Below are 24,124 nucleotides of genomic sequence, written 5' to 3'. Positions count from 1 at the left end.
TAGCCTTTTACAATAAACTTACGAAAAATGTTTCTATATATAAAAATATATATTTGTCCAGCCACGTACACATGGCTCTTCAAAGCCCTTTATGTCTAGCAGATTCCATGATGGAAAGAGGATAGTTTTCTCAGGGATGTGTGAGGTCTAGGTAGCATTATAGCTTTCTTTTTTTTTCTTTTTTTACATTATGAGGTAGACAAATCAATACATCAAACTACTGTACAATGTGGCAACACCTGGAAACTTCTTCTGAGTTTATAAATTACATTTCTTCACCTTTCCAAGCCTTGCTTCCATAACTGAACCTACCTTATTCCCAAAAGCTCCAATGCTTCTGCTCTTGATGTAAACAGTAAGAGTGCAAGTAACAGAAGCAATTTGGTTTATTTCTATTATTCACAGATCTATAGATTAGAATTATAAGTGTTTAAAAAAAAGTGACATTTCAGTTGCAAACTGGCTAGGAAAGTCAAAACCAGCAGATGTCTAGAATGGAATAATTTGTATTGAAAAGGCATCCAGAAAGATCAAAGAACAGAAAGCAAGAACTTGCCTCATTCACAGCAGTTGACAGTAAAAATTTACTTTCTTACTAGTTCATCTGCACATAAAGTGTAATTGGTATCCATTCACCCTCTTAACACCTTTTGTTTCCATTCTTTCTGAACAGTGAGTTTGGATGCCATTAAATTTTCTTTTCCTTAAATACTTCTCTAAGAGGTCATTCAAATGAAATCGATTTAGGAAGCCTTACAGATCCCTTCTATTAAAACTCAATAAGCATTAGATCATTTTAAAAAACAAACAGATCACGGGTCCATAAAATGTCAACAGCCACAGGATCGATATATGGAAAACATATGACAGTGAAGAAGAAAAGACATATTCCAATGGCAGTTAAATTGTTCTAAATGTGAAGATGACCTTGACATTTCCACTAACCCATTTTTCCAGCAAGAAGCAAAAATAATTTTATAAGTGACATAAGCTACCCTTGTGAAATACACCTTTCAGTTCTACATGCCACAGTCCGTTTATAACATCTGACAAGCAAAAGACATATCTCATCAATAAAGGATACTTTCTATACAAAAACAACTACCTGACAGACACATCCATTTCAATAAACAAACATACCAAGCATAAGAAATCAGATGGACCACACTCGGGATCAGGTGGAAATCAGATGGATCAGATGCTGCATGTTCCCAGGCACTCAGAACTACTGATACGCATAATGAAGGTTCACAAATGACCAATATTTTAATTTTCTTTCTATTCCTACTTGCCATTTATGACAATACATGCTAATCACTGAAACACATTGCAAGATTTAAAAAGTAAAAAACTATCACATGTATCTCAATAAACCTGAATTAATTTAGACCCACATTTATCACCTTAAGATGACATAACATAGCTTTTGATTCAGTTTTACTGTTTGCTAACTCGTGAGCGAAATACACAGCTCTTATGAAATATAACCACAGGATTAAATGCCAATTACACAAGCAGACAGCTATGAAAATCATCATTTTTAAATGAACTGATTAATAAAAGTATCTCAAACCTCATGCATACTGCAGTCAGTGACCAGTTCCTTATTCACGTTTGGTCTATAAAGCAAAATGGAAGGATGCGAGTAGCGATCATCAGGTACCACCTACAGAAGTGATTTCCTTATTTCACCACCCCGCTTTCGTTAATGCAAGTTTCTTGCTACCCTTCCTACGGTCAGACCCTGAACGCCTTCCTTGGCAGTGCGCTAAAGCAGCCTTCGCGGTCCCTCCTCGGCACCTGCAATTACTAAATGAAACCAGGCGAATTTCTCCGGTTCCCTACCCAACGGCCCAGGCCATGGCAACCGCCTCCTGGACCCGGAGCACGCTCCTGCCGCAGCTGCCGGCACCACAACGCCGGGTCCCCGACAAGGTCCCCGAGAGGCAGCACCTGACGCGGGGCGGGCCGCGACGGGCCACGGACGGCGGCCACGCCGGGAGGGAGGGAGACGCCGGGCCGGGCCAAGCCGCCGCCCCTTCCCGTGCGCTCCGGGCGGCGGGGACACCCCCGCGGGGTAACCAAGGCCGCGCGGCCGGGAGCGGCGGCGGCCCACCGCGTAACCGGGCCGGGGGCGCGGCAGGAGGCCGCGCCGCCAAGGGGCCTGGAGGCCTGAGCGGCAGGGGGCGTCCTACCGGCCCCGCCCAGCACGCAGACAAACCCCCCCCGCCTGCCGCTGCACCCCCCGCACCCTCACCGCCCCCCTTCCCCCAGCCGGGGCCTCACCCGCTGTCGTGGCTGCAGACACCGCCCGCGGCTCCCTGCGAGAGGCGAGGGGCGGCGGGGCTCGGCGCGGGCCCCACTCTGGCCGCTCCCGCCGCATGGAGGGGGGAGGGCAGGCCGGAGCGAGGGTAGAGGAGGAGGAGGAGGGTGGCGGAGCGGAGCCAGGGCGGTCCGGGGTGGGGAAGGTGCGGGAACCGGCGGGGGGATGTCTCAGCGCCGGCGGCAGCCCTGGCCCCGCTGCCTGCGCCTCATCCCCGCTGCCTGCGCCTCAGCCGGGCCGGCGCCGCTGCCCGCCCGGGCGCCGTCGCTTAGCAACCGCGCGCGGCCCCCGCTGCTGCTGCCGCTGCTGCTGCTGCAGGCGCCCGGCTCCTCGCGACGCCCCGCGCGCTCCCGCAGGCAGCGCGCGCCGGCCTTCCCCCCCCCAAGCTCCGCGCGGGGGCGGGGCAGGCGCGTCCCCCTCCTCCTTCTCCTCTCCCCCTTCCCCGTGGATTTTCCTGCCGTTTTGAAAACAGCATTTCTTGGAAACACGGGGCTTCGCGTGCTCAGGTCCCGGAAAAGAAGGGGAAGAGGGAGACGGTTTCCCGTTGTGTTTGTGTGTTACCCCCCCGCCGTGGAGATCTGCCCCCCCCTTTGCTGACGCAAGGTTGGGGAGGGCAGGTGGATGGCGGGCAGCGTTGGTGAAAACACGGTGTTTTCCCCGTTTTGCGGATTACAGGGATGGAGGGTGGAATAAAGGACTAAAATCCAGGCACGGCCAGGCCCACCTTCGGAACGGGCCAGGATTCACCTCCGCGGAGACGTAAACCCGCCGCTGCTGGGACGCGGGCGGGTGCTTTCACACACGGGATTGACAAAATTTGCCAATGGTTTAGGCTTTGCATAAATTTGACCTGTAAAGGCTAGATGCCATGAAGATCTCCTGGCTAGTGTGTGGTGCCAGCGCTGCCGATGGCTGCCTTTGGCTTCCCAAAACGTCCCGAAACCAGTACCGGCTTTCCCTCGAAATACGACGTGGGGCAGTACGATGGGGGTGGCCCAGCTGCCAGGAGAAATATTGCAAATGTGACCGTTTTGAAGGCTCAAAACACCACTGTGATACAGAAAGGATCCGTATCTCTTTTAAAAACTCTGGAATTTAAAGCGAATATCACAATTTAGGAGGCACCATTTTGCCCCATGATGTACCTGCCGGTTCTCGACTTTGCAACCTGGAAAAGGATTTTCATCTCTGGAAACAGCAGGGATCTCAGAGTGGACATCTATCAGAATACTGGCAAATCTCTGCAGGGTACGCTACCCCAGCTGAGGGCAGTGGTGAAGGTACCTCTTCTTCCTCTCTCACTTTGCTGAAAGCGACACTGAGAAAATATTCAGAAATCCGGCAGCAATAGCAGGAGCAGCATAAAAAGGACTGTATTCTTCGATGGTGGGGAGAAAAAATGACGCTACATTAGCAAAACCAGGGAGAGTTTAGAGGACGCAAACAGCGAGGAAGATTCGCGGTACTTCAAAGGCAGCACGGGGAAGAGAGCACTAGAGAACAGACGTGCGGATCCCACAACGGAGAGAAGCAAAGGGTGCGTTACCACAGCGGGCACTGATTTCCTGTGGATGCTGCGCTCCAGCCCATCGCGTGCGCCAGAAGACTTCTGTTTATCTAGAGTCTGATTGAAAACCCGCCGAAAACAATGGGAATCTACCTACTGATACGAAATACAGTTCGCCCCAAGCCTTCATTTCTTTCGAATGATTTTAAATACTGTTTCTTCCCTTTGTTATTCTGCACAGCTGATTATTTGTACTTCTGTACAAATGATAACGTTTGTATTCCTGTATTTTAAATTACTTTCTATGAGAGCTAACACGCCTCACACCCAACTGGTTTTTGACCCTTACGCATACTGAGCCCAAGTGGTACTTCTTTGACCTTGCTTTTATATAGACGGGTGTGTATTGTATAAATAAAGCAAAAATTAAACTGTATAAAAACCTTTAAACTCTCAGTCTTCTGGGGAAATGAAGGGGAAAGGCAGGCTTGCGTAAAGCACCTGCTAGTCCCAAGAGACTGTCTTAAATATGCTCCGGTAATGTTTTGATGGGTTTGGTGGGTTGACCCTGGCTGGACATCAGGTGCCCACCAAGCCATTCTATCAGTCCCCTCCTCAACTGGACAGCAGGGGGGAAATACGACAAAAGGCTCATGGGGTGAGATCAGGACAGGGAGAGATCACTCACTAATTACCACCATGGGCAAACCAGAATTGACCGGGGGGAAATTAATTTAATTTATTGCCAATCTAAATCAGAGAAAGATAATGAGAAATAAGAACAGATCTTATGTCACCTACCCTTCCCTTCTTCCCAGGCTCAACTTCACTCCCAACTTGGAATCATAGAATCTTCATGGCTGGAAAGGACCTTTGAGATCATCGAGTCCAACCATACACACACATAAAAAAAACCCCACAATCTCTGCCACTAGAGCATGCCCTGAAGTGCCACATCTACACGTTTCTTAAACACCTCTAGGGATGGTGACTCAACCCCCTCCCTGGGCAGGCTGTTCCAGTGCCTGACCACTCTTTCAGTAAAGTCATTCTTCCTAATATCTAATCTGAACCTCCCCTGCTGCAGCTTCAGACCCTTTCCTCTGGTCCTGTCACTATTCACCTGGAGAAGAGGCCAACACCCACCTCTCCACAACCTCCTTTCAGGGAGCTGTAGAGGGCAATGAGGTCTCCCCTCAGCCTCCTCTTCTCCAAGCTAAACATGCCCAGCTCCCTCAGCCTCTCCTCATATGACCTGGTCTCCAGACCCCTCACCAGCCTGGTCGCTCTCCTCTGGACACGCTCCAGCGCTTCAATGTCCCTCTTGTACAGAGGGGCCCAGAACTGGACACAGCACTCGAGGTGAGGCCTCACCAATGCCGAGTACAGAGGCACCATCACTTCCCTACTCCTGCTGGCCACGCTATTCCTGATACAAGCCAGGATGCTGTTGGGCTTCTTGGCCACCTGGGCACACTGCTGGCTCATGTTAAGCTGGCCGGCCACCAGCACTCCCAGGTCTTTTTCTGCGGGGGAGCTTTCCAGCCACTCTTCCCCAAGCCCCTAGCGCTGCTTGGGGTTGTTGTGACCGAAATGCAGGACCCGGCACTTGGCCTTATTAACCCTCATACAGTTGGCCCCGGCCCATCGATCCAGCCTGTCCAGGTCCCTCTGTAGAGCCTTCCTACCCTCAAGCAGATCAACATTCCCACCTAGTTTGTTGTCATCTGCGAACTTACTGAGGGTGCACTCAATCCCCCCATCCAGATCATTGATAAAGATATTAAACAAAACTGGCCCCAAAGCTGAGACCTGAGGGACACCACTGGTGACTGGCCGCCAAGAGGATTTCACTCCCTTAATCACAACTCTCTGGGCACGGCCATCCAGCCAGTTTTTAACCCAGTGAAGAGTACACTTGTCTATGCCATGATTCGCCAGCTTCTCCAGGAGAATGCTGTGGGGGACGGTGTCAAAGGCCTTACCAAAGTCCAGATAGACATCGTCCACAGCCTTCCCTGCATCCAGAAGGCGGGTCACATGGTCATAGAAAGAGATCAGGTTGGTTAAGCAGGACCTCCCTTTCCTAAGCCCATGCTGGCTGGCCCTGATCCCTTGGCTGCCCTGCACTTGCCGTGAGAGCTCGCTCAAGATGATCCTCTCCATGATCTTTCCTGGTACCGAGGTCAGGCTCACAGGCCTGTAGTTCCTCGGATCCTCCTTCCTACCCTTCTTGTAGATGGATGTCACATTAGCCACCCTCCAGTCATCTGGTACCTTCCCTGTTGACCAGGGTTGTTGATAAATGATGGAGAGAGGCTTGGTGACCTCTCCCACCAGCTCCCTGAGTACTCCTGGGTGAATCCCATCTGGCCCCATAGACTTATGTGTGTCTAGGTGCAGAAACAGATCACTGACTACTTCCTCCTGGATTATGGGTGGGTTGTTCTGCTCTCCATCCTTATCTTCCAGCTCAGGAGGCTGAGCACCCTGGGGATAGCTGGTCTGACTACTGAAGACGGAGGCAAAGGCGGCATTAAGTATCTCAGCCTTCTCCTCGCCATTGGTTGCAACTTTCCCCCCAGCATCCAGTAAGGGATGGAGATTCTCCCTGACTCTCTTTTTGTTTATGTATTTATAGAAATGTTTTCTGTTGTCCTTTATGTTAGTGGCCAAGTTGAGTTCCAGCTGGGCTTTTGCCTTCCTAATTTTCTCTCTGTATAACCTAACAAGATCTCTGTACTCCTCCTGAGTTGCCTGTCCCTTCTTCCAAAGGTGGTAAACCCTCCTTTTATTCCTAAGTCCCATCAAAAGTTCCTTGTTCATCCAGGCTGGCCATTTTCCCTGCCCTTTAATCTTGCGACAGTTGGGGACAGCCTGCTCCTGGGCCTTTAAAATTTCATTCTTGAAGAGTGTCCAACTTCCCTGGAAAAAAAAAAGCCAAAAAACAAATGTGGGTAGAAAACTGGTAAGGGTGATTCCCAGCACCTTGAGTCCATTCTACTGCATAAATCTTCCATGTGAAATGCCGGGGACTGTGGCATGTGAACAGTTTCCAGGATCAGTTTTTAGCTGAGAAGCAGCTATTTTACCTAGATTGTGCGAGCTCAGTTACCAAGCGTTGCAGTAATGCACGACATCTTTAGCTTCTGGGATTTATGCTGGCTTCATAACTTCCTGCAAATTTCTATTACTTGACAGGTGTATATAAAAATGGGGTCCCTGATCCAAAGCAGCACAGGGGACAAACCTGGTAAGTAGGAGCAGCAGTCAAAGCACTTAGAAGAAAACAGACTGCCCCAGAGAACAAGAGAACAGTAAAGAGCAGGTTGGAGAACACAGGCAAACCAAAGGCAGGGGGGAAAATCCCTGTTTATCTGTGCTTAATGAAAACTAATAATTTTTAATATTAAAAAATACAATTTTTAAAATAAATAGGGGCCTGCTACTGGAATCTGCATTCATTCCAAATTCCCATTTACTTCACTAGGAGTTAAAAGCATTTAAAAAGATGACTAGAGATATTATTATAAGGGAAAAATGAGCAGAAAGCTGCAGTGTCCTGGTTCTGATGTCATCCGTGAGTGCTGAAGAGTTTTTTTGACTGACCTGATTTCCTGGATCATTCGTTTCCACTGATCAGTGAAAGCAGAAGAAAAAAAAAAGAAAAAAAAAAAGGCCAAACTGCATCTCTGGGGAGTTTCAGCGTCTCACATTGCCTGGGATGGGGTCTGATCCGCAATTACATTCCACTGATCACTCAATGTCATTTGTGTAAGAAAAAGAAAATCCCACTGATAAAATATTCGCTGCCTCAGTTACAAAAGGTTTGCTTAAATATCATTAGGCAAGCAGGGCAGGACAGGGCAGAGAAGGTATATATATATATATATACACCTCAAATATATATATATCTCTCAAAAGTTCTTTGGAGACTGGCCTGGTATCAGAATTCAGGAACTGAATCTTTTTTTCTGTCTTGACAAGAACTCAAGAGAAGGTAGAGGGAATATTAACCTGCCACATTCCCTTCTACAGGCCTAAATCTCTTCTGTTACGCAGAACGTTTTGTGGTTTTCTTTTTTGCTTTCATTTTTGTGCCCAGTTTCCCAGTAGGTTTTCTGTATTTGTTGCAGACTATGCCTGTCATTTCCAAAGGTAGCAAGTGATATTTTTCTTGTAGTTTTAGTTTTAGCTCAGCTGAGTGCACAAGAGAAGGCTGTGTGATTCCTCATCATGACACTTAATAAATGGGAAAGTTCTGGACAATATTTGATATAAATGCATCAGCAACTGAATGAGAACACACCTCAATTTCTTTAAAATAAATGAGCAGGGGTAAAAATAATTCCAGATAAGTAGGAGTTACCCCTTTGAAACCTCAGATAGACAAAATTTCCATGCTCATGTATGACAACCCATCCAGTTCCCTGACCTCTGGCCATGCTGAGAGGTGACTAAAGAAGCAGGAGCAGGTCATCGTAGTGGCAGGCTATATGCCACGTTTGTAAGGGTAACTCATAGAATCATAGAATGGTTCGGGTTGGAAGGCACCTTAAAGATCATCTAGTTCCAACCCCCTGCCCTGGGCAGGGACACCTCCCACTGGACCAGGATTCTCAAAGCCCCATCCAGTCTGGTCTTGAACACTTCCAGGGATGGGGCAGCTACAACCTCCCTGGGCAACCTGTTCCAGTGCCTCACCACCCTCATTGTGAAGAATTTCTTCCTAATATCCAATCTATATCTACCCTCCTTCAGTTTGAAACCGTTACCCCTTGTCCTACCATTACACTCAACCCTGATCAGGTCAAAACCCCTACCTCAAAGCAAGGATCTGCAGCACTTGGATTAGTACGGAGACACCTTTATCTAAGCAGTTCTTAAAAGGAACATGGAGACTCCTCCACCTCCCAGATGGCCTTTCCTAGTGGGGCACCCTGTAGTCCAACATTTTACTGAAATCCGTGCTAAGCTTTCTGTATTGCTCATTAAACAGGCTACTTTTTAGACTTCGCTCGCAGCTGACCTAGGGGATTATTTGCTATGGTAGCTCTTCTAACAACTTTTACACGCTGGAATACTATTATTATTATTACTACGAGCTACATCTATACCAACCTATTTGCTCAGTGCTGGAGCCAGAGCACAACACCTCAATGGCTCACGGGGCTTCTTTTTTTGCTTGCTTTCCAGGCACAGATATTCATACCTGAGGGGGACCATTGGCCCCTTAGTCCGCAACTGTAGATGCAATGGCCTCAAGACATTCCGTTCTGCGACTACAAGCCCTAACTCGAGCAGATCTACCACATGCCATGTAAATATGGCCACACTGTGTTGCGTTCAGGAGTCTTTCGTGTTCCCCAAAACTCTTACCATTTTCATTGCTCTCCTCTGCATTCTGTCCATTTTTAATTTTTACCTCCTTTTCAGACCCCCAGACCAGCCACCAGCAAGTTTGATCAGTGCTGAGCAGAGGTTAAGTACTTCCAGTGCCTCCCGTATAGCATTTCTGTAATATATTCCAGAATAATTGCCCTGTTCTCGTCAGCCTCACACCACTGACTGATGAATGGTCCATTATATTCACTAAGACTGTGGTCCTGCTGCTTGTAACAGAATTTTAAGTTTGCAGAATCTGATTTCCCCACTGACTGTCCAGACCTTGAGCTTAATGTTCATTCTCACGTGCTGACCCTTCAGCCCAGCGTGACCATCGGAGCTGGGAAACCACAGGGTAAATGCTGGGGCATACAGGTGAAGGATCGTGAATTTACATGTGGATCCCTTAGGACAGATCCTGGAATACCCCTTCCAAAGTGTTGAGATATAACTGTTATCTTCATAACTTAAAAGACAGTGATTAGTCCTTAGAAGCCAAAGGAAAATAATTCCCTGGCTGAGGAAAGACTGCGAGTCTATTCATCAGTCTCTGTAAAGTGCTCTGATACTCTCGGCTAGAAAGTCCATAGAAAGACAAATGGTCACTTTCCTCCATCCAACAGTTTTATTTGCATTCTGTTTTTCTTTTCTGTAGTTACAAGTGCTATGTATAGTAGCAGCAATAAAAAAGAAAAACCTAAAGAACAAAATATGTCTTTTTCTGAACTCCAGACACTGTCACATCACTCAGAGAGCATCTAGTGGAAACCAGCATGGTAGCAATAATGGCTAGAGTGTGCCTTTGTGTCCAAAAAGTTTTTAATCAAAATCGGGAACTCATTCCACAGCCTCTTAGTGCGCATTCCATAATTTTAACGAAGTGCTAAACATGGCACAGGTCTCAGGAGGAAGCCGCCTGCTCTTTTTTTTGCACTCCTAACAACCTTTGACATAACGAGGTGTGACAAATGGATTTAAAATACAGTTGCAGGAAGGAGGGCAGGGAAGCTCTGCTCTGCCTTGTGGGTGTTGTAGTCTTTCTGCCGTGGATCTGCCTGCGCAGCAATGGGAAGCTGGACTCGAAGTCCCACAGCTCCCACTAGAGCCTACCGCACAGGCTCAGAGCCCCGATGCTGGGAGGGGGTGACTACATTGTGTCTATTGTACGCTGGTTTTTTGTTTTGCTTTTTTTTTTAAATTTTTTTTTTTCTCCCCTAGTATTTTGTACATCGCACGGGAGGTTTAAATCCGGAGCGGAAAGCATGGCAGACGAGCAAGAAATCATGTGCAAACTCGAGAGCATCAAGGAGATCAGGTAGGTTGGCTTTTTGTGCCGCATCAGTTCCACGAAGCGGCTTTTTCCTGGGGGGAGCGGAGGGGTTGCAGCGCCCCGAAAGTCCCTATTGTGCCCCCGAGGGAGAGAAACCCGCCGCTGGGCTTCGCCGTGAGAGCTGGAAAGACGTTTTTCTAGGTAGGGAGGGAGCATCTGCTGCTGGGAATCGCCGCTGGAATGCGCAGTGGAGGGCGGCGGTGGATTTCCAGGGAATTACCCCCGAGCGATAACGGGAGAAGGAAGCGTGCGCGGGTGCGGGGGGACGCGGCGGCCCCACGCAGCGGGGGGAGCGGGGTCGGGCTGCGGGTGGCGGGGGGGGGCGGTTATAAGCCCTTTCAATTATTATTTCTTATTGCCGAGGCACTCTGACATAAATCTGTTATTTTGCCCCACTCGCTCCCGGCTGGGAGAGGCAGAGGATGGCAGGAGAAGCAGCGTGGGATTCCGGGCGGGCACCGGCGGGCGGAGACCCGCGGGTTGGGGGGGGGGTGATAGGGCCCCCCCGGGCGGCCAGTGTTTGGAGGGGGTCAGGTTCAGCTTTCGCCGGGGCTGTGGCCTGCGGGGGGACGTGGAATTCGTGCCCGTGTTACCAGCTGGAGAGGCAGCCGAGCAGGCGAGAGAACCCGGAGTGGTGAGGGGTGTTACGGGGATGGAGGGAAGGAGGAAGGGATGGACAGATGGATGGATGGATGGATGGGTGGATGAAGGGGGGGACCACACACACTGGCTGTCCCTCCAGGAGCTCGCTGCCGTTGGGTGCAAGGCGGTGGGTGCACCGGAGGTTCATGCACCGCATCCTTCCCAGGGTGACCGCAGGGTGCACTGAAAGAGGGGACTGACAGGCACGGCACCCTGTGTGCCCGCATCGTGGACGTGCCTCTTTCTTAGCTTTTAGGTAGGGCATTTTCACTCTTCAGCTTAAGGCATCAATTTTCAGGATTAGGCCTGAGCTGTCTGTATTCAGTAGGAATTCGTGCATCCAAAAGCTAAAATAAATCCAAAAGCTAAAATTATGCAGAAAGTGAGGGCAGTGATTTAGCATGGAGCTGGGAGGTGTAAGGCCATGCTGATAGTGGGTAACCCCAGAGCGATGAGAAGTGTTTTGGGACACGACAGCTGGAGAGGGGCTGTCGGGGAGAGAGGAGACAGGGCAGGGGACAAAAGCAGTGCCACCAGGCACAGAGACTTCTGGCTGGCCACGGCACCTCTAAGAAGCACATATTACCCATGGGAGAGATGAATTAGGCAGCAGCGTATGGGCATCGGCCGCCTTCACACAATAAAAGGTGAACAAAGATCAAGCAAAAATATTTCTGCATCTAGCATCCCAAAACTATTTCAAGAAAGAGATGGGACAACACATACACTTTGCAGAGTAAGAGCAATGCTTTGCTACTCACCTGTTAGGCAGGCTTGGTTTTAAAATACAGATCTAAATATGGCCTACTACAGTTTGTGGTCCAATTATTGTAAAACTTAATTTAAATGTCTCATTAAATTACCTTTTCAGAGAATGATATCCTGTATTTGGAAATTTATGCTGCATTCAGTTTTCTGATAATATATTCAAAGGTGATATACAGACTGTAATTAGTCATTTTTGCTATTTGTTTGTGGCATAAGGTACTGTAAAATGCACTAGCTTTAGTGTACAAGTGAAGTATCAAGAAAGTTGCTTGAATATATTTTAAATTTAAAAAAAAATCAACATCAAAAAGTTGATCCTACTTACAACATTGATGTCAATTTCGAGTCTCCTTTAACATAACCTGATCAAATAAACCTTCTCTTTCACCCCCAAATCCTTTAAAAGGAGTTTGCATTCTATGAAGAATTTCCTTCAAAAAGAACATGAGAAGTTCTCGTGTTTACAGGCACACCTTTGATAGATTTGGCAGGCTTTATTTTAATCTGCATTCCATGTATTGTTCTACAGGCAGAGAGGAAAAAAAGCCCTCACAATCAAAATCAAAGAAATTGCCCATTCCTGTAGTTGATCTCTGTCACTTATTAAAGGCAGCTCAGATGGGTTTTCGAAGGGATCCTGGAAATCTGATTTTGAAGACCTCTACCTATATCCATATCTATAGATACCTACATATAATTTGTTGTCAATGGAGTTACTGCTGTCAGTAAACAATCCAAAAATATCTGCACAACATTTGTATGCATTAAGTAGTTCCACAGAAATAATGCCAGTCATAAAATTAAGCAAATACCTAAAGACCGTACCTCAGTGTTCTGACTGGGAGGAGATCAAAGAGAATGAGAGTGAACTTACTTGATGGCAGATGCTCGTTCCACTGCTTAATGCCCTGTGAGGATACACTTAGCGACTCCTGGCATCAGCGTAGCGTAAGAACTTAAATAGAAGGGAAAAGAATATGAGGGCAGAATTCATTAGGCAGACTACAGATCACACTTCTGGTTTCTGTTTTAAAACATTACTGCATGTTGCCTGATGCTAACAGGAAGAGTTCTAATTTGTGTGCGCTTTTTCTTTCCTAACATCAAAAGCTAATCATTTGGGCTAAAACATTCCCCTGCAACTAATTTGTTGGAGCAATTTGGCAGGTCGTGGCAGCCAGTGACTAGTAACAGTAAGGAAACTGCTTTATCTCCATTGTCTCAGGTGAACGGGTGTCATAAATACAAGAGGGGGAACAGGGAGGAAACTGGGGACAAATACTCCCAGTTTCAGTAATTAAAGCTGCCATTGCTAAAGAGATGTTTTAAGTGAATGGGATCAATGAGACTTCACAACAGGGGTGGATGGCTGGATGGTATTTTTAGTGGGATATTTCCACATTTAAAATGGAAGGCAGGGAGGATCTCTTTTACTGGTTTAAGTCCAATATTTACATTTGGATTAGTATAGGCCACTGTACAGTAAATGACAGAACACCTCCAATGACATCAAAGATTACAGTGTTATAGCTACAGGCTTGCATTCTATCTACATCCATCAGGCTGCTTCTGCACTTCCTTCATAAAACTTTTACTAGCTGACTTATTATTCCATCAGCTATTTTTTACTTTAATGGTGAGACACAGACTTTTCAGAACTGGAATGACTGCGTACCTTTCAAAATAAATGTATGCTCACAGGTATACAATTTCTATTTTCTATAATAAACATACTATATGAAACAAGGTGGACTTTATGGTGAGCTACAGGCATAATAATCATACTTACCATGTGAATTTTATCAAATTTGGTTTTAAATATGTCTTCCACAATACCTGTAAATGTCTCTGACCTTTGACACACCTCTGGTGTGACCTTATTTGCCATTGGCTTTTTCTGTATCTATCTTTGGTCTGGTATTTCTATTCTTAACAGTCATGGGTTGCCATCACTGGCAATAGGAATCTGTATCTGCTACAACTTATTTATATAGAGGAAAGAACTTTACTGTTAAGATTATTTCTGAAGTACCAATGCAAGGCAGAATTTTGTCTTCGTTTGTTCTAAGGAAACAAGCATCAGTCCCTCTGGCCTTCAGTTCCAAATCTCCTTCTTTCATAGTATCCCTACCAGGCAGCCCACTTCTGAATACCTATTGGAGACGTAATTTACAATACTGTCTTTATCTCTTGCAGCTTCACAAACTCCTGAAGAGAGGGAGGAACCTTGGTCACATTACTAGCTGTAACACTTGGAACAGATAGCCATTAATTAGTTGTCCCAGGGAGCGACTCTGCTTTCTGCCACCCTCCTCAGCAAATGCTGGAAGCCCGTTGTGCCAGTGATGTCTCAGGCACTCAGGAAAATGTTACCAAAACTAGGGGCATGAGCGGATACTGAACTCACAGAGACCGATTTGGAAACAGAAACAAGGGGGACCGAGAGGAGGATTCACAGGCACAACATCAGAGCCTCCCCAAGAGGGATGGTGACAGAGGGTGAGCTTTGGTCAAATGAAAGCAAAAAGAAAATCTATACAGACACCTGATATATACTTTAAAGAACAGTCCTCGGGCTAGTTTTAAAATTTCTATGGGAATTTTGGTTGGAGTGAGAAAACAATAGCTCTGTTAAAGCCCAGGATAAATATATATTGCAGTTGCAGAAAGAGCCCTTAGGGACTGGGTACAGAAACAGTTTGTAAAGGGAACAAATGTCCCACAGAGGTTTAGGAATCCCCTTTCCTGGAAACAGGTGGTAGACCAGCTCCTTCCAGGGGCTCAGCACCTTCTGCTAATCTGATGGGCAGCTTCCTATAATCTACAGACTGCATTCTACAGTCAGCTTTGCTGCTTAGGTGAATTTGAATCAAACTTACCCCACTTTGCATTAGGATGGGAACAGGATATTCAAATAAGAATGCAAACCTCTTCTTCCCCAGCCCCTCCTTGACTGTAGCAAGTTGACTGTGGTATTCAGTGGTGCACTTGGAAACCAATATGGATCTATTCGTACCAGGCTTTAGGTGACTGAAAAGGAATGTGTAGCACCTTCTTGTTTCGTTCACACAAGGCAAAGCAAGGAGCCCTGGAACTCTTGATTATATGCTTGAAATGTGACATTGCAGCCTGTTGGTAGAAACGTTTAAGTGTTGTTGACACATTGGTTACCCAGTATAGGAAAAATAACTAAAGCCTCTTCATTAACTACAGCGCAGGAACAAGAACAGTTTGTTTGTTCTGTTCAACAGCTTGGACAAGCGTTGGATCACAATGGCAATGGGCTGTTCCGCTGCTTAAAACTCTCTGATGACTGAAACTCACACTCTGATTATTAGCTTTGAAGAGAGAGATAAGGACTGTGCATCTAAACATTTTTGCTGTGGAATTACAGATTGTCAAAAATGCAAAATAAATCAGAATGCAGGATATGGGCAGAAACATTTACAAATATGTGGCATGTACTAGATCTTAGCAAAGAACCAAAAGAATCATAGAATCATAGAATGCAGTTGCTCACAAGTGGGATGTTGATGGCCAGTGTCATTTGAGTTTTTACTATTCTGATATGTCATTCCTCTGGAATTTTCTTTAACCTGAAGTTGAAGTTAGTATTTTAGCAGTTCATATTACTGCCCACATAGTTTTAGTCAGTGCATATGATACTATAATCACCTCCAATTCATTTTACATTTCTCAGAACCCTGTGCTAAACCTCCCAGATTTTCTGAATTTCTCTGTTTTGGAACTAGGGCTTAATCCGCGTTAACCGATGCAGTAGAACTCTATGGGTACAAATTCTCTGAATCTACGGTAATTGTTAAAGTCTGACAATGTTCTCTTAATTTCATAATTCAGTATAAGAATTCTCATAGCACTGAGAAGCTCAGCAAAAGAGCTGGGATTAGAATTCCGTTCTCTCATTGCACCTCACCCTTTCTCAGACATGTTTAGTCTCACCCTTGTCTATTACTGCTGTCGCCTTCTTACATCTATTCACATATAAAGTGACACCTCGCAAAAAAATATGACGTACTGTTGTCCCTCTATATCTTTAATTATCGCTGGGATCCAGGAATAAGACTTTGCAGATGGAAAAAATAAAGGCCCGGCTGAAAGCAGAATTTGAAGCCCTGGAGTCTGAGGAGCGGCACCTGAAAGAATACAAGCAGGAGATGGACCTGCTGCTGCAAGAGAAGATGGCCCACGTGGAGGAGCTGCGGCTGATCCACGCTGATATTAATGTGGTATGGAACAGCCCGGCTGCGGGCAGCCTGAGACACGGTTGTATAGAGAATCACAGAGTTGTCTAGGTTGGAAGGGACCTTTAAGATCATTGAGTCCAACCATTAACCCAACACTGCCAAGTCCACCACTAAACCACGTCCCTCAGCACCACATCTACCCACCTTTTAAATACCTCCAGGGATGGCGAGTCCACCATTCCCTGGGCAGCCCCCAGGCTGTGGAATCGTGCCCATCAGTGACTGATCACTGGTTCGGTAATCTGGACCTTACACCACCCTCCTAGGAACCTACAAAGAGTGAGAAGTCAGTTTATCTCAGGATAATTGTTTTTTCCTGTCTGCGTTGGGCAGGATATTTTGTAATGTTGGCACAGTAAGCATCTGCACTGAGAGGATAAATAACCAAGCCCATTGTGGCTACAACTCTACCAGTAGCCATAGTAACATCACTCTGGCATCCCATAGTTCTTCCTGTCAGTCTTTCCTCATTTAGCACCTGGAAACAGAGAAACTTTGGCAGCTAGTTGGGACTTTTGATTGGAGGGTTTTGGAAGAAAAGAGAATTGTGGGAAAATACATGATATTTGTTAAGTTCTTAGTAAGAGCTGACCCTCAGCGCTGAGTGGAACCACCAAACGTTAGGAAGAACCAGCCTGGAGGGCATTAATACAATTAAGAGAAAAACAGTTTATAAACAAGGAAGAGTAGCCAATTAGAGGGGCTAAATGGGGACCATATTTTTTAAATTGCATTTTTTTTACATCACATTAGGGCACTTACAGGGCTGTACAGTGGTTTCTAGCTCTGAAGGTTTCTGTCCTTTGCACCAGAAGAAAAAAGCTCCCCCATTGTAAGCCAGTACAGGCTGCGTGCTGGATGTGCAGACTGCATTTATTTACCACTTGAAATGTCTGTTCCCCTGCCCAGCTGCATAACCTCAGTCTCTGTTTCATCCTCCCCTCTTTTTCCTGTCAGATTGTCTTTTTCTCTGCTGCTTTTCCCGTTTACTGCAGTAAAAGAAACAGAAACCTTGCCTTAGCTTGTTTGTTAACTTCTAACCAACGCCGTTCAGGTATCTTAGAAACACAGAAAATGAATGTATTCTACTTTAATTTCTTTTTTAACTTGTTTTTAACAAGTTTTCCATAGCCCCTCACTTGCTGACTTATCTGTAGCCTCTCTACCTGCTTTTTCTGTTGTTCAGAAGGTCACGTAGGCTGAGTGCACCTTTTTAAATGAAAATGCATCTCATATGTCACTTCCAGTTCCTTCTTCCTTGCCCAGTTTTCATCCTCCCGGTATCTTAAGTCTTTGTTTTATTATGGCATTGTCTCCAGCCTCTTTCAACTTGAGTGAGAAAAAAATCTCTTCTTTCTGATACAGCCTTTTGCTCGATCAGAGCGCTGTCAGAGGAACGGTTCTTTAAAAACATGCCCATCCTCCTGTTTCAGATGGAGAATACTATCAAGCAGTCGGAGAACGATCTCAACAAGCTCTTGGAATCTACGCGTCGCCTGCACGAGGAGTACAAGCCCCTGAAGGAGCACGTAGATGCTTTGCGGATGACTCTGGGGTTGCAGAGGCTGCCAGATCTATGTGAGGAGGAAGAGAAACTGTCCCTTGAGTAAGTCTCCAAAGCAAACATTACCTGGCTTTGTAGCTTCTCTCGATTCTAGTGGTTATTTTGTCATTTTACTTTTGTTGGTAGGTGGAAAAAAAGAAGAGGTAAGCATGAAACACAAAAGTTAACAAAAAAGGGATGTGGGAGCACATGTATTTGGTAACATTCAGTCTGAATGAAACTTAACTTTGTTAGAAGTTAAATTTAGCTTATTCCAAGCTGCAAACTCGACATACGACATACAAAAATTCAAGGGTGGTTGGTTCTCTAGATTTTTAGACCATATGCTGCTTTTTCTAGCAAGACTTTTCTTTCCTGAAAATATTTTTTTCTGCTCGTTTAGCAAGCGGAGGTAGGAGGCAATACAAGAAAGGGATGCAAACCAAGCCTTCTTCAGCTGGTTTGTGCTACTGCTAGTCAGGATTTTATTTTTTGCTGCATGCACATGGCAGTGGCATTTCGCCATATATCTGTGACTGTCAAGAAGTAAGTGTGCCCTAGATGTGGAATAGATTTGGATAATAAATTACAGTTTCATTTTTAGGTATAATCTAGGTGGAGGAGGGTGACAGAACTAGCTACTATTCAAAAGAACAGCGTCCTTTGTTTTAACAGATCAGTTTTGAATGCAAGTGATGTTTTAAGAAACTTACATTTCTCTTAACGCCCAGCATATTTGGCATCATTTTCACAGACACAGGGTTTTCAAAATGTCTTTTGCATTTCTTCAGAAATGCTGTTTTCCATTCCAAGAACCTTGACGCTACAAAGAATGTATTGAGCTGTTGCACATGTAATTTTAGCAGAATAAAATATAAAAACTGGGTTTGACAGAGGTGCATCCAAAGCTGTTAAAGATTAAATATATATGTTGCCTATTTTCCATCCGATTAGATTTATATCCAGTTGTACATCAAGGTACCTCAGAAGCTGAAAATCTGGATGGATGAAATGTACAAATGCAAAGGAAAATACTACCAATTTTATTTATGAACTAGTCCAAGTGGTGCCTAAGCATAGGCAATTTGACTCTAGTGGAGGAACACAATAGGGAAATGCGATCCGTTATGTTTTAACGCAAACAAATGGAATACTCCAGAAGGTGGGCATATTTTTTATTTGGTTTTCTTTTGTCTAGCTACTTTGAAAAGCAGAAAGCAGAATGGCAGACAGAACCACAGGAGCCTCCCATCCCAGAGTCTCTGGCTGCAGCTGCAGCAGCCGCCCAGCAGCTGCAAGTGGCTCGGAAACAAGATACCAGACAGACGGCAACCTTCAGACAACAGCCACCTCCGATGAAGGTCAGGAGATGGAACGCCCTGGGGTTTCTCTTTTGTCATTGGAATGTATTATATTTATAAAGTTGATCAATATTTACAAAGAGGAAAAATGATGTGTCCTGATTCTGATTTTTCCTGCCGTGGTTCAAATCAAAAGCAACTCCAGTAGACTTAAAGCGGTAGCAGCAGTCATCAAGGGTTAAGGACAAGGCTCTGTATTATTTGACTCCTTTATGATTTAAGAGTCTCCATCACCAGAGATGCAGGCCATTCCCACTCCTCTTGTGCTTCATGTGGGAGAAAGGCATGTAAGGGGAAAAAAAAAAATAAAAAAATCCACTGGGCAAAATTAAAACTAATAGCCGGGAGTTAATCCCAAATGGATTCCCATTAGAAGCAACGCACATATTTTATGAGGGAGAGTAATTACTGATGGTACAAATTACCAGGAAAGGTGATTGTTTCTGCACTTCTTGGGATCTTCAAGTCAAGACTAACATATGGATTAATTTAACCTAACCACAGGCACTTCAGTGACAGTTTGACTCAGCTCCTTCTGTCGTCAGTAAAAAGAGCTAAAGAATTCCAGGGGGGTATTCATCCCACCCAAGTTCCAAAGATTCACCGAGTAAGGAGGCAAACTGACTTAGATACACTCCATAGTTCTGTACTTGCTGTCTGGAGTTATGACATCGAAAAGCCTTTCTGAAAGTAAGATGGAGCAAAAGGGCAGAGTTCTGTATCTTGTGTTAAATATGGGGAATTCATCTAAGCACCCGCTCCTGCCTTGAATTCTGTGACACGGCAGTTGGCCTTCGCTCTGACTCAGTGAGCTATTCCGCATGTAACGTCTTCAAAACACGTGGAACATTTAACACAAAATAGAATTTAATGTTCGAGTTCTTCATACGTGCCTGAACCATGTGTTTGCTGAACTGTAGTTTTTCAGTTGGCCTGCATTTACTGTACAAGAATAGAACATAGCATCGGTTTCCCTATGAAGGGAGAAGCCTTAATTATTTTCTTCTGTACTTAGAATACGTTACTCAATAACCCGCGTAACAAATGCCACTTGAATGTTTGTAACGAGGCTGCGATGTCGCATTTCAGGCGTGTTTATCGTGTCACCAACAAATTCATCGGAATGCGCCCATATGTCCACTCTGCAAAGCCAAGAGCCGATCCCGGAATCCCAAAAAGCCCAAGAGGAAACAGGACGAATGAAACCCAGAAGCCTGACGAGCAAACACCTGACCGGTTCCAGTACTCTTCCAGTAGAACTGCAAACGTGGCCAGACTTTACTGAAGTGCAGACTCAAGTACGACCGACCCATTGTTTTCTATTTAATGCAATGTAAGCACAATGTTCCTGTTCTGTCCTAATTTCCTTCCAGTCCTTAGGATCCAGGTTTAGGAAAGTAAGTATTACTGGTGCTACAGTTTAACTTTCAGTCATTCCATCTTTTGGACTCCTAAACGAAGTAGAATTCTTATGCAAGTATCCTAAATGCCAGGCTATTCCTATTGGCCAAATGCGATTACCGTAAATGCTTTTACATTCTCTTTTTACAAACAATTACTAGAAGATTATTCTGTTTTCTTCTGATAACAGGAGACTATTTGAAGTGCTGAAATAGCAGACTGTCTGTTTGTTTCACTAAATAACAAATATGTTTTCCAAGCTAGTAAGACTGCATAGGTTTGTGTATTCAGTAGAGCTCTTTTTATACAGGAAACGTTCAGGAGAAAAAGAAATTGGTTATACAGGAAATCAGTGCATTAAGGACACACGTGAGTTTTGATGTACTGGAGTTTGATTGTACCATGCCCTCAAACTTGACTTTAAATTTGGGAGGGGGATCAAGTTGCTGTCTGTGTATGAATTTCTAAAAATGATGTAATTTGTGATACTTTAACATGTTAATACGGTATTATGTCCGGCAGTCAGAATACTGATTGTCTTGAGTACAAGGCTCAAATGAACTGTATTGGTGGTGCTCCTCAGCTCTATGGCCAGCAAGCTCAGTGCGGTTCTCTAGGAAACATGCATGAAATATCCCAAATCTCTACACGCGCAGACTGCACATCAGCCATTCTGCACGTCTTCTGGTCCTGGTTTCCACAGCCAAAGTCTCCCTTGGCAGACATATCCTCCCTCCACTGGAGCACAGGGGAGTTCAGTAACATGCACCAGGAACAGCGACAACTAAAAATGATGTATTTCACCAGAACCGCCTGGCTTTGGTGTCATTGTCCTCCTTCAACCAAAACTTCCTATTTTTGTATCTTTTAATAGGTCATTTTCAAATACGCTTTATTTCAGCCTAGGATTTTTTTCTTGTTCTGTCTGTGTGCCAAAAGAACCCTGACTAAAGGATCCTTTAGACCCCTTCCTGTATCCTCTTTTTTCACCCCACGTAACAACAGTTCCTCCAACAGGGAGGATGGCAGTGACCAAACTACAGAATCGGGGCTTAAAACTCACTTCTAATCCCAGTTTTGTCACCACCTTTTTGTCTAAATTGATCTCAAGTATTAAATATTCTTTTCACTAACTTCAGGAGACGGGGACTGCCAACTGCCTGTTTACATTCTTCTCCCTTTAGCCCAGGTTTTCCTCTACTTTTATGCTAGAGTGGTTATATTGAGAACTTTGCTTGTTAAATAGGAAGAAAAGGGAAGCCCCAAGTCTCCGGTCAGAACTTTGCCAAATGCTGGGGACCGTACAAATCCACATAGACCAATTTTGCTGGCCAAATCACATACGTTGCCATTAATTTCTCAACTCCACCATAAAGTACATGGCTATTTCATTGAATATAGCCCTATAATTTATGCCAAGTTCAGTTGGTATTCTCCTATTTTAATGTTTCATAGCCAAATAAACGTCTGTCAACAGCAGAGACAGAATCTGGACCACGTGCTGCTGAAATATGTGAAGGGCAGATTCTGCTAGCTGAATTACTGGAATTCAGCCTCTGTGAGACAGCAATAATGGAGGGTGGTCTGACCCCATGCTCCAAATGGCCACAGTGCGCTCACTTTATCCTTATGCGTGTTTCCTAACACAAATTTTAAATGTGAGAGTGGCCACATGCTGTGTGCCCTGTTCAGAGCAATTCCTATTGGATTTAAGGGAAAATGCAGACAAAAGTTAAAGGACAGCATATGGACTCCCCAAAATGCATGCACGGGAGCAGCATATGTTGATGACAGTTGTACATAAATTTAAGAAGTAGTGACAATGGAGAATGGGGGAATGGTCTGCCATGAAGTGGTACGTATAGAAGGATAGATTTGTATAACTCTGACTCACCGTTCTGAAACGGATAGGGGTAGTCGTAGCTGCCCTCACTTCACTGTTACTTTGCCAGGGTCTGTCTTTCTTTCTTGGGGGATCTCTGGAGCTCTAAACTGGATGCACTGTTTACTAATTTAGTATGGCTGTTTTGTATTTTTACTTTTTTAAACTAGTCTCTTGTGCCCTCGTGTTTAACAAGGTTTGTTTTTTTAAAAAAAGAAAAAAATGTGAATATGACATGTTGTGTTTGTATCAATCATGTACTAGCGCTTACAAATCTGTTATCACATCCTTTACGAAGTTCTGGCTGAGAATGGGTCCAACTGAATACGAGTCAACAGCATGCTCTGGCAGCCCAAAGGGCCAACCATGTCCCGGGGTGCATCAAGCACAGCATGGCTAGCTGGTCATGGGAGGTGACTGTCCCACTCGACACTGCACTGGTGTGGCCTCAAGCCCTGTGTGCAGTTTTGGATGCCTCAATATAAGAAGAACATCAAACTTTGGAGAGTGTCCAGAGGAGGGCAACCAAGATGGTCAAAGGCCTCCAGGGCAAGACATAGGAGGAGCGGCTGAGGGCACTTGCTTTGTTCAGCTTGGAGAAGAGAAGGTTGAGGGGTGACCTCATCACCGAGGGGTGACCTCATCCCAGTCTACAGCTTCCTCAAGGCGGGCAGCAGAGGAGGAGCTGCTGATCTCCTCTCTCTGGTGACCAGCAACCGGACACAGGGAAATGGAATGAAACTGCATCAGGGGAAGTTCAGATTGGACATTAGGAAAAGGTTCTTCACTGAGAGGGTGATCGGTCACTGGAAGAGGCTCGCCGGGGAAGTGGTCATGGCACCAAGCCTGTCAGAGTTCAAGGAGCATCTGGACGATGCTCTTAGTCATACAGCTTTGTGTTAGGTAGTCCTGCAAGTAGCAGGGAGTTGGACTCGATGATCCTTATGGGTCCCTTCCAACTTGAGATATTCTACAATTCTAAGTATTTCAAGGAGACAAAATCTATTATTTATTAAGGGATCCTGGGGGTGGAGGGAGGGAAGCAGTATCTTTCATAGGAAACCAGTATTCTCCTTTTCTCTTACAGATTAATTAAGGAAGTTTAACTGAAGAGCTCTTCTCCTGACAGCCCCTGGCTCTTTTCTCCCAGGCACCCTTCTCAAGGGACTAGAGGGATAATTATGAAATATCGATTTCTTGTTTTTCAGCCAGAGGAGGAAGCTGTCTGAAGTACAGTTCTTACCATGAGTCTAGTGCATTTTTGCTCCGTGGAGCAACAATGGCCTCTTCCTTTGTACCTAAGGTTCTTGGAGGATACTTTTTCACTTGGCTTAAATTCATTCTTATTTGGGTTAAATTCTCTTAAGAGCCACAAAAAGACCCTTCTCAAAGCTTACAAGACTTTTATATTACTCAAGTCTGGTTTAACCATGGCTTTGTCATTCCCTTTTCAATGGGTATTCAAGCAACAACAAAATCACTGGATTCTTTTGTTATAGATGGTTTCCAGGGTCTTTTCCCGATTCTTCACTTGCCTCAAAGGATACTCCTGTTGTTCTGCAACCAAATGGCAAAAAAAATCACAAGCCTCTCCCCCTACGTCCCACCTTAAGCTCATGCTAAAAGGATGCAAACACTCTACTAGTGTCTAAAGCCTTTGCTATAAAATTTTTTGTACCCAAGCTGGGTTAGATCAGTTGTTCAAGCTTTAGTGCCA

The 24,124-nt window shown here is 45.2% G+C and overlaps 2 protein-coding genes across 6 annotated transcripts in view; one reads left to right on the top strand and one right to left on the bottom strand.

Annotated features, from left to right (window-relative positions):
- ZC3H12B (zinc finger CCCH-type containing 12B) overlaps nucleotides 1-15,551 on the bottom strand; it is a 42,864-nt gene extending 27,313 nt beyond the window's left edge. The window contains exons 1-2 of one of the 5 annotated variants that reach the window (XM_054214114.1): nucleotides 14,972-15,551; nucleotides 12,830-12,910 (exon numbers count right to left, since the gene is read on the bottom strand). The gene's annotated coding sequence lies outside the window, so the exon portion shown is untranslated. Of the gene's footprint in view, nucleotides 1-1,573; nucleotides 1,686-1,845; nucleotides 2,024-2,286; nucleotides 2,577-12,829; nucleotides 12,911-14,971 lie in introns of those variants that run through there. The other 4 variants (XM_054214115.1, XM_054214112.1, XM_054214116.1 and 1 more) reach the window with 4 other exon arrangements.
- Nucleotides 10,349-22,641, top strand: ZC4H2 (zinc finger C4H2-type containing). The gene is made up of 5 exons (XM_054214120.1): nucleotides 10,349-10,530; nucleotides 16,031-16,202; nucleotides 17,654-17,826; nucleotides 18,962-19,124; nucleotides 20,214-22,641. Exons 1-5 carry the CDS (start codon nucleotides 10,478-10,480, stop codon nucleotides 20,325-20,327), a joined length of 675 nt encoding a protein of 224 aa, XP_054070095.1. The 5' UTR covers nucleotides 10,349-10,477; the 3' UTR covers nucleotides 20,328-22,641.
- Nucleotides 22,642-24,124: the final 1,483 nt, after the last annotated feature.

Source organism: Rissa tridactyla, chromosome 9, assembly GCF_028500815.1.
Source record: "Rissa tridactyla isolate bRisTri1 chromosome 9, bRisTri1.patW.cur.20221130, whole genome shotgun sequence".
NCBI lineage: Eukaryota > Metazoa > Chordata > Aves > Charadriiformes > Laridae > Rissa > Rissa tridactyla.
The sequence above is the reverse complement of the archived record's forward strand: the minus strand, read 5'-3'. Positions and strand labels throughout refer to the sequence as shown.